The 10,389-nt window shown below is 41.0% G+C and overlaps 1 protein-coding gene across 1 annotated transcript in view; it reads right to left on the minus strand.

Moving 5' to 3' along the window:
• Positions 1–10,389, minus strand: part of exoc4 (exocyst complex component 4) — a 106,853-nt gene that overhangs the window by 33,834 nt on the left and 62,630 nt on the right. Inside the window, exons 12-13 of the mRNA XM_035674405.1 lie at positions 6,452–6,554; positions 5,456–5,572 (exon numbers count right to left, since the gene is read on the minus strand). Of these exons, the coding sequence (XP_035530298.1) occupies positions 5,456–5,572; positions 6,452–6,554 (220 nt within the window). The remainder of the gene's footprint in view (positions 1–5,455; positions 5,573–6,451; positions 6,555–10,389) is intronic.

Consider the following 10,389-nt stretch of genomic DNA (forward strand, 5'->3'; position numbering starts at 1 on the left):
GCCATTTGTTTTGCCAGTCTTTTTTGGTGCACTTCATGTACCAGTGTAACTGTACAGTGTTCCTTTTAAAGAACATGCATGCGCAGCAAACCTCCTTGTATTATCCTCAGATTATTTTTGGTGGCTGCGACTTTCTTTAAGGACAGAGGAACAGAGCGAGCAAGCAATAAAAAGTCAGGAAACTCATTCTTTCATCCTACAACCTCTTCTTCTTGACCTTTTTAAGAGCATGGAAGTGAATCTAACCAGTTTGAGATACTGCTACATCATCCAAGCTCAAGTAAGGCTGAGATGAGAACATAAAATCAAATAATCTCTGGAAACCGCCACGTCGTCTTAGTGATTACAACTTTTGTCTCTCTTGGTGGTGGAGGAAAGGGAGATTGGAGGGACTCATTTCAAGTGCAGCCAAAACTGCTGCAAGTAAGAGTGGTATTTTTTTTTACTGAGGTGCCTCATTCCTTGATAACTCTTAACAGCTGTAAAATTGTCAACTGGATGCTTAGGCACAATCCATTTCATGAGAGATAATGTAGTAGAGGGCTCTAGAAACTATTTGGACTAAATGGAAAAGCATTTAGATTATTTATTTTACTGTGAACAGGCCTATTTTGGCAGAGTTAAAATGGGTGTTATGCAGTTTCGCTAAGATTCTCTTTTTACTAATAAACCCGGAAATGGCTTTTGGTTTTGTTTCTGGTAATGTTTGTTGGGGTTGTGCATGTGTGTGCATGTGTGTATACAAACCACCCTAATACCTTCTTTCCCTCCTTCCTCCCACTCCCACTTGTGTCCCAATCACAGGGCACGGCTGATGCAGCTAACAGGTGTATTGTGTTGTGATTGCTGTGTCTGTTGATGGGAGTAGAGTGCTGAGAGTCTCCTTAATAAAGAGCCCCCCCCACACACCCCCACACACCCCTACACACACGCTGTAATCTCCAATGTGTGTGTATGTGTGTGATGGGGTGTTCGTGGGGGGGCAGCAGGGAGCCAATCAACAGGAAGCGATCAGCCCCCCACAAATAAACATTGCCTACACACATCATCACAAATAAAAAGGTCAGTGTCATTACAGTTACTGGAGGTGGATGTGCAAGTGCGTGCGCATGCACAAGTGGCACGTGTATATGTGTGTGTATGCCCGTTCTCACCCTCCTCCCTCACAAAGCTACATGTGAATATAAAATTTAAAAAGGTCAACTTCATTAGCAGGCCATTGGCAGCTGAACATATCTGCAATACAGTGAGCGTTCTGGCAGCTGACGGAGGGTGAATGAAATCAGTCTTTATCTGCTTCCAGAACAAGTTATGTGTGCACACAAACACCCCAAGAAACAGGCAAATACATGCACATACTGAATGAGTAACAAATGCACAAACACTTATTGCACAAACACAAACATACGCAGATACAAAAGGACTAGTTAGCTGCTATTGTTTGGAGACACAGGGGACAAAGCTGAATGATACTTCGCTGGAAAGAGAGGGCCAATGTGAAATGTAATTATGGCTCTGGTGTGGTCTTGGCTGATGAAGTAAACAAGCAGAATATAAACAATTCATCCGCACTTACGGACTCTTATACGAGCAGGCGTGCAGGCTCAACTCCGCTGTCTTCTGGGCAAAGAAATGTGGCCGCGCATTCGTTGTTTTGGTGCGTTTGTCTCATTGTGCTTGTGTGACGCTGCATGTGCACATTGTGTGTATGCTTGCATGTTAGTGTTTCTTGAGCTTGTAAAGGGGACATGGAAGGGGGGGGGGGTCTACCAAGATTAATGGAGCCAATCTCCAGAGCTATCCAACAGAGTGACCATACCCTCCCTATCCTACTTTCTTCTTTCTCTCTATTCCCCATCTCTCCCCCCCTCCACCGTTTTCCCTCGATCTAACTCTAATTAAATGAATCAATCAGTGGCAACACCAAAGCTGGACAGATAGCATCACACCACTAGGGCTATGTTTGTGTGTTGGATGCAAGTCCATGAAAAAGAAAAAGGAAAGAAAAACAAGAATAACATGGGAATAATGGTCACAACAGATGAAAGGTAGAGAGCAACAAAGACATCAAGCAAGCAAGAAAGAAAGCAAGCCAGATATCAAATAAGCAAAAAAAAATAAAAAATAAAAAAAACATAAAAAAACATAAAGAAGACTTAAATTTGTGGCTTGGTTGCTTTCCTCGCTTCTTCAACACCCCTGCTCCTTCAGAGACTTATCAGCCATGGCTACGCTATCACACAGACCCATGAATGGACGTTAACCTTTCCTACTGAACTATATACTGTCCCAGTCAGCTCTTATCTTATGCTCCTAGTGGACAATATATAGCCAGTGTCAGGCACATAATCATATCATTATTATGTAATATATGTACATGATATATCTATAAATGCAGTAATTGACACTGCTGGTGCCTTGTGATAGGCAAATCATTACCCATATCAATATTACTTATTAACCTAAGCCCAGACTGCATGTGTATTGCTTATTATGGGCTGTTCAAGCAAACATAAGGCATCATATTCACCTTGACTCTTGTGCAGTTTTTATATAAAGTCACTTTGTCCATTTCTCCTGGTGAGATATCACTGTCAAAAGGTCAAATAATTCATATAACATAGATGTATTTAATATATGGGTCCACTTCAAAAGTTAATGCTATGGAAATCCATCCATAAATATTCTCTTTATGCAGCGAGAGGGAAGCAAAAATAGGTCAGAGGTAAAACTATCCCATATGATATAGCAGAGGGTCAGAAAATAATACAAATGATATGTAAAAGCAGCGATAGTGATGGCTTACTGTTTATCCACGAGTTACAAAAAAAATATCTGTGTGTACTGGCATATGCATGTGCGCTATTACATTTGTGCTTGGTTCAAAACTCTTCAGCTCTATTCCAGAACATACAAAACCACACATGCTGAACGCTAATGTCTTCCTCAAATTCGAACTATTGCACACATTAATATGTGCTTCAGTGGTTGCAGAGAGCAGATGCGTCTATAAAATGTGCTCCCATGTGGTGTCCCGTATGTGGCTCCAGCCAAGGTGTATATGAGAGTGTGTTTAATGTGCTGTAGCAATATTGAGCTCTCTCCCTCTCGTCAACCACAGCAGCTCTGATGCCAGCGGTGTGTGTCTCTCTCTGATAACACCTGGCACAGACAGTATCGTGGCACTTAAAGGGAGCACATACAGTACACATGTGTGCTCGCGAACATGCTCACACTCAAACCCCTGCATAGATATGTAGACACAAAGACGCACACAGACACACACAACCACATCTGTTCCATTATTGGAAACTCTAGCAACCATTATATTGTACTGTCACTATAATCTTTAATTATCCATTGCAGTCACAGGGTTGGTAGATTTACCAACTGGCCAGCCAGAAGCTCCTGACATATAGTACTTTGCGTAAACCCAGTTCAAAAACCTACTTTAGTTTATATCTTCTGGATAAAAGGGTATCAAAGCCCTTTATCAAAAGCTCTTATGACTACTAAATGAATAAAAACTACACACTGAGGAAGAGAGCAGTCTCTCATAACAGTGACACGGTGGATAAAGGCCATCAAAGAAAACAGTGGGAAGGCTCTCAAATTGGAGCCCAAAAACACAGGTAAAAACAGACTCACAAACAGATACAAATACACACATGAAAAACTACCAAAAATCACACACAAATGCCATCCTGACCCTCGAATGTGAATGGCAGAAGAAGAAGAGCGGAAGGCTCTTTTATTTAGCCCAATTAAAAAGGCAAAAAGCCCAAACAAAAGGAGTGTTTTATTGCACTCCCCTCTATCAGCAGAAAGGCTCATTAGCCACAGCAGCATAATTAGCAAGATGCTGCACTCCTCGTTAAGGAGGGGCCTGAGCCGTAAACAAACCCTGCTGAACTCCGAACGCCCACGGTCTCTCTCTCTGTAATGATCTGCCACCGCTGTTCCCTCCCTGTGAGAGAACCAGGCACACAGACAGGAAGGCTCTGACAGAAACAAACACACAGCAAAACACACAGACACACACACACTCTCTCTGACAAACACATATCCAAGGTCTGCTACACAAACACCCACAGCACAAACAAACTACCTCTCTGGGACACTGTCTTCCTTGACAACTGCATGGACAAAAACACACGCACACACATCACACACAGACCTGTCAAAGAAAATACGTGTGCATGAGAAACGTACATTTTTACAATACTGTCGACATAGAGAGCCATACTCCACCAAACATCCAGAATATCTGACAGCTGAGACATAGAAAAATCTTGCCAACTGTCTGGATCTTGACTTTGGCACTGCTGTAATCTTCAACCTGCCATGAGCCTGCTTTGAATAAGAAAGGCTGCCAAAATCAGCAAGATGAGCCTGTGGTTAAATGTGCTGCAGTTAATGAGGAAGTTGATATCAGTTCATTTTTTGGTTAAATTTCTAGTTCATAGCTGAGTTTAACAGTTTTTATTTGGACTGTTTGGACTTTGGACAAACATTTCAAATGTAATTTTGAGCAGCGCGAATGAAATTCCATTCATCTCAGTTGTACTGGGGTGACAGCACCAATTTCAGAGGTGGATATCTCAAAACATCAGGAGATCGAAAACAAAAATTACTTTGCAAAATTTTACTAGAAGTAAGGGAGGGAATATGTTTTTTATGTGATTTGAGTGAACTGACCGTTTTCAAAGAAAATAATGACTCTTGCGTAGACATATGTATACTTAGACACAAACACAGCTTGCACTGCATAGAAAGACATCTCTAAAATAAGTACAGCACAGTAAAACTATATTCCTTGTCTGCTAGTGTGGTCGTGCAGTGACACAGGTATGGTGTGTGTGGGTGTCATGTGGGGCTGCAAAGTGAATTCGAGCCAAAAACCCTGTACTACTTTGGTTAGGTCAGTTACTGTAATCACAGACTTGCTATCTGTAGAAAATGGCCCTGGGAAAGGGAGAATAGTAGATACAAGTGTGTATGTGTATATAACTACCAGTTAGCAACAGCTACAAACTCAAAGATCAAGCACTATTTCAACCGCAATTATGATCCTGTGAGATAGGTGGCAGGGTGGGCATAATGATCTGAGAGCAAAACAGAGAGGGTGAAAGTATGTGTGTGGAAGTGTGTGAGTGTCCGCCTGCCCCTGAACTAACTGACATCACAGAGAACTGCAAGGTGAGTGTACTCAAAAGAACCCTCCTCCATTGAACACAGGTACAAAGGAGAAATGGTGCCTAAACATAAATTGTAAGCCTCTATACCGTAACTACTCATATGTGGACATCCTAAAAGTGTGTGTCACTAAAAGTCAAAAGTTTTTCACTTCCAGTGTTCACAGTTTAAACTGTTGTATTGAAACAAAGGAGACTTATAGTCTATATTTGGTGTTTTGAGAATGTTGGATGTTTTGTATACGATGGATGTTCCTCACCTGGAGCAGGGGTCTCTGGACGCCCAGGACCTTCATGGTATCAGCGTTGGCAAGGATCTTCAAGGGGTCAGCTGTCTTGCTCACTGCCTCAATTTCCTTGTTGATCTCTGTTCGCACCTAATGGTTCAGCGACAAAATTTTACAAATAATTTGGATATATATTATATTATATGTGCTTTTTGTTTTGATTTAACATTTCCCGAAGGTGAAGATGATGTTCCCATCAGTATAAACAAAAGCCAACGTAATTTAAAATAGTTTTTAATATTTCATGTATAAAAAAATAGCTCAGCTCCAGATGGCTGTCTGGATAAAACACATTGTTAGGAAACCTAGTAGTTGAAATTTCTTTTTAAAGCCAGAGGGCCAAACAGTTGCATTAAGCAGAATTACAATTGTGCTTGTACGCAAGTTTACATCTGTTTTAAAGCGAAAGCAGCTTTAAAACCAAACAAACAACACATGAAAAGATGCAGAGGTGTTTTATGTAAATGTAGAAATCTTCTCTCTTTTTATGTAAACATGTACCAACACATAGGAAGAAGAGGAGAATCATCAGTCTGGAAAATAAAATTTAGAAGAACGGGTATTCTATTGAGGTAATGTTTAGAAGATTACGTTTTACTATGATTACTAGCACTATGCCATTGTATTATATAGTTCTATGAGTTTTGCGAAATCCTGCTGGGGTACAATACAGTTAGGCCAATTGATTTACAAGACTTCGAGCACCAGAATTGCTTCAGTTTTTTAAATCTAATATATTATGAAAGGTTCCAGCTATTAAGTCCCAAGAACAGACTGTGACTTGCAATAACAAACTACACAAATATCTTTATTTTATTTAGTGCTACCAGTGCCTCATAGCTGAGGTTTTTATGATGAAAAATTGTATTTTCTGGGAAAGCTCCAATGTTCCACTAAAACATTGCCTTGAGTGCTGGTATGCCACTCTGTCAGACAGTATAAGAGGCATCAATTTGTCATTCCACTAACCTGGTTGAGGAAGAGGTCATTGATGTAGTAAGTGAGGAATGCTCGGAGCTGGCACTGCTTGGCTTGGCCTGGTCCCATGTTCATCTCTATCTCCTGAATGAACCTGGGAAGAATAATGAAGACAATCAAACATTAAAACAGCTAAGATATGGCACCAACATAAAACCACCTGTGAACGGAGGCTAATTCACCAACAAAATGTTTGAAATGTTATCACAGGAGCAATGAGACACAGACTTGTGAACAGCAACACAATAACTTTGCATCAATAGGTTCGACATTAACTGGGTGGTAAGATCTGCCGTGGGAACTTACTTTGGAAAGCTTTGTATGACTCTCAAGGTGCTTTTGAGCAAGGTAATTAACCTAAAAGTGCTCCAGTGGAGCTGCTCGGTGCCACTAGTGCAAGACGTTAGTTATACTAGGCAACGCTCAGATGTGAGTGTGTGCTACAGTACAAACAGTGTACAGCAAAACTCCCCTGTAAAGGAAAGTGAAAATATACCAAAGATTTTCACAGCGTTAATGATATAAAATGATCAGGGCTTCAGTACGCATGGCCTCTGAATTCCCCCAGAAAGCTGGTGTCTGGTTGGTCAGATAGGGTCAGACAGTAATGTATGGGTTGGTAGAGGCACATGCACACCTCGTTTGTCAGAGAATCATTGGTCACTGGCCTCGTCTCACACACACCACAGGGCAAACCATGCAAGAGCAAGTGCCTTCTCAAGCGTTCAGCACATATAAATGCACAAATAAATCAAACTCCTCACAAAAGAATTCTTTGACCTACAAGACCTGTAATATATGACCTAAACTTAGAGAGTAGAGAGACAAAGAGAGAGAGAGAGTACAAAGAGAAATGTTTTATGTGATAAAACGATGAAAAACTGAGAATAATATAGGAGTGAAGCTACAAGATGACTCTAGATGGTGATTGGGATAGACAAAGGCTTTTTTTTTTTAAAAGCAGGAGGAAGACTCCATTGTTTGGAAACAGTGTCTATGCAGTAGAAGCCTGCAGGAGGCTGCAGCACTGCAGACAACCAGGGATAGACAGTCTATGCAGGAACTATGGATCAGTGCAGGTGGATGATTGATTAGCTTAAGTTAAGCATGCGTGAACATACACATACAAACACATGCATGCGCAGGCAAACATTGGAACACATGCAGATAAACAAACAGGGAGAACAAGCTCTAAGTTCACACTACTCAGCATCTGTCCCCAATTAGTCAGCAAGAGCTGAGGCAAGTGTGTGCGTGAGTGGTGGGGGGGGGATACGTGCATCCTTGTGTGTCAGAGTGAGCAAGACAGAGACAGAGTGAGCGAGGAACCTAAACCTATTCTAAATCCTTCATTGATCCCCACTGAAACTCTACCACAACAGAAAGTTAAGTAGGAGAAACTCTTCTGTGGCCTCATTAAAACCGTCAAGCTTGCAGAACAATGGGTCCAGATATACAGTTTCTCTGTATAAATATGTAGAGAGCACAACTTTAAACGCTCCTCCTTTACAAAAAAAAATACAATTTCTGCTGACAACTTCATTTCCAAGAATCGATCTTAGGACAAAAGTTGCCAGTTTAAACGTGTATCGTGTTGTTCTGAGATCCATCTCGTGCTGTCATTATTGTCATTGTTTCAATACATGTGTCAAGATGATGGATCTTCAAGTTAGCGTGTGAGCACAGATGGATTTTTGTAGGCAGGGGTGATAACGTTTGAGTAATGTAGCAGGGACGAGGCAGTAAAACGGCTTTGTCTATCCAGACGGCCATCTGGAGCCGAGCCGCAGGCCCCTACACGAGGATATGGAGCTCATGGGTGTTGCAAGAAAGTTTAGCCAAGGTAATCGGACTAAAAGCACTGTTGGGGCCCACAATGCTAACCCCAAGAGCTCATGTCAGCGTATTTACATTTTTAAGAGTATAAGTTTAGTGAGGAAGACACATGCATTAAACATTTCGAAGAAATCATTTGGAATATAGAGTTGTGAGGCTGGTTAAAATGCAAGTGGATTAATAAGATGGGGCAAAGCACAGCAGAGCTTAAAGATTTCTAAATGGATCCTGAAAGAAAATCTCTCCCAGCTCATTATCATTACAACCACATCTTCTAAACGTCTACCTCGCTGACGGCGCAACATAATGCATAGAGAATAACAGCTTCTGGTGGAGATGATGGTCGTGATAACAAATGACAGCGAACAAGTCACACACACACACACGCACACACACAAATACATACATACATTCAAAAGCCATCAACTTGTCTCAACTGCAAATGAATCACAAACCAACAAAACTCAGAAGAGAGCTTTCTTTGCAAGCAGTACAAGGCCATTTGCAGAAACTCATACTTGGAGCCAAACCTCCTACACAATAACATGGTCAGACAGCCTGACCTCTCACTGAAGAATGACAGCTAGCCTCATTTGATGTCTCAGGGCTACATCTGAGCTTGACTTTACATTGGTCTAAATTGACATCATTTCGCCAGTTATCATGAGCTTCTGCACGATACATCCAAAAAAGACCTGGCTTCTCAACTTGTCTGGCTGAAGTTCCCTCAGTAATAGTTTTTTTTGGAACAAGTCTCTCTACATTAAATAGTCAAAGTGCATTTCAGGCATGTTTAAAGGTCAAGATAACACTGTTGTATAAAAGCAGTTAAGATCCTTTAAGTTATGTTATTGTTATATTACTGGAATAAATGTGCCAGTACAGTTGCATAGGTAAAGGCCTTTATCACTTCAAAAGCATACTATACCACATAAAAGCCACTTTAATGATAGAAAAATCCATAAATTGCATGCATGCTTCCTTAAATAGCCTTCATTTACTTGAAAAAACACTACGCATTTAAAGAATGCTTTCAATCCTTTCAGAACCACAAGAATCCAGTAATTGTGTCCGCTTCAGCTTATGAGGCTGTTATAATTGGACCCGATGTGACATTAACAATGTCAGTTTCACTGCCAGGTGACAACAAAACACACCAGTCAACCATATGGCAGCTGTACGCAAGAGAGGTGTCAGCCAAGTCGCTAAGGAGATGCGATGGAGGCGCTGCAGAGACACAGCAGCAACTACACAGTGTAGACTCGCCCCTGTGTGTGAAATCTTAATAACCTTAAATAATCTGCTTATCTACCCTCTCTCTCTCTCTCACACACACACACACACACACACAAACACACTATTTCCAACTGGCCTAAAAATACTGTGGCAGACATTTACACACACACTGGCACGCAGCAAAGGTTGTAACAGTAGGCGTCAATTACATGAAGAGAATTAGAATTAGATCGGAAAAAGGACAAGAAGAACAAAAGTGAGTTTGTGGCGCTAATTGATTTACTGATTACAATAATGAATGCTGTTGATCATAGTAACAATAAATGCATAAATAATCTGATAGTGACATTAAAGCAGAGGAGATGCTTAACACAATGTAGCTTTTGTTTCATGTGGAAAATATTTTGATCACTACTTATTTAACCAATTGAGTATTAAAAGGCACAATCAAGTTCATAAAAAAAAACAACCTCACAAAATGACAGATGCTTTAAAATGGTGGTTTGGCATCATGTGATCTCTGAGTTCCATTCCTCCTGTTGCTAAGGTTAGATTTCAGAAATTGATCTCAGAAGATTGTTATTTCTTTACCAGAGGCACAACAACTGCATTGACCAGGCAGACATGAAACATAGAATGAATCCATTTGTCCATCTAGAAGGCTAAAAGCTTCCCCTTCACGTGTCCATCCACTCACTACTAGTCTCACAGGTGCCACGAACTCATCACACACACTCTCAAATGCATATGCACAGGCACACTTACACACCCAGCCTATTCAAATTCAGAGGGAGTTTGCCATATCATCCCCTGCGCTCCCCTTGGGGTGTGTTGTCTCCACTGGAACCAACTTGGCT

This window comes from Morone saxatilis, unplaced genomic scaffold, assembly GCF_004916995.1.
Source record: "Morone saxatilis isolate NCDOM2014 unplaced genomic scaffold, NCSU_SB_2.0 Contig10, whole genome shotgun sequence".
NCBI lineage: Eukaryota > Metazoa > Chordata > Actinopteri > Moronidae > Morone > Morone saxatilis.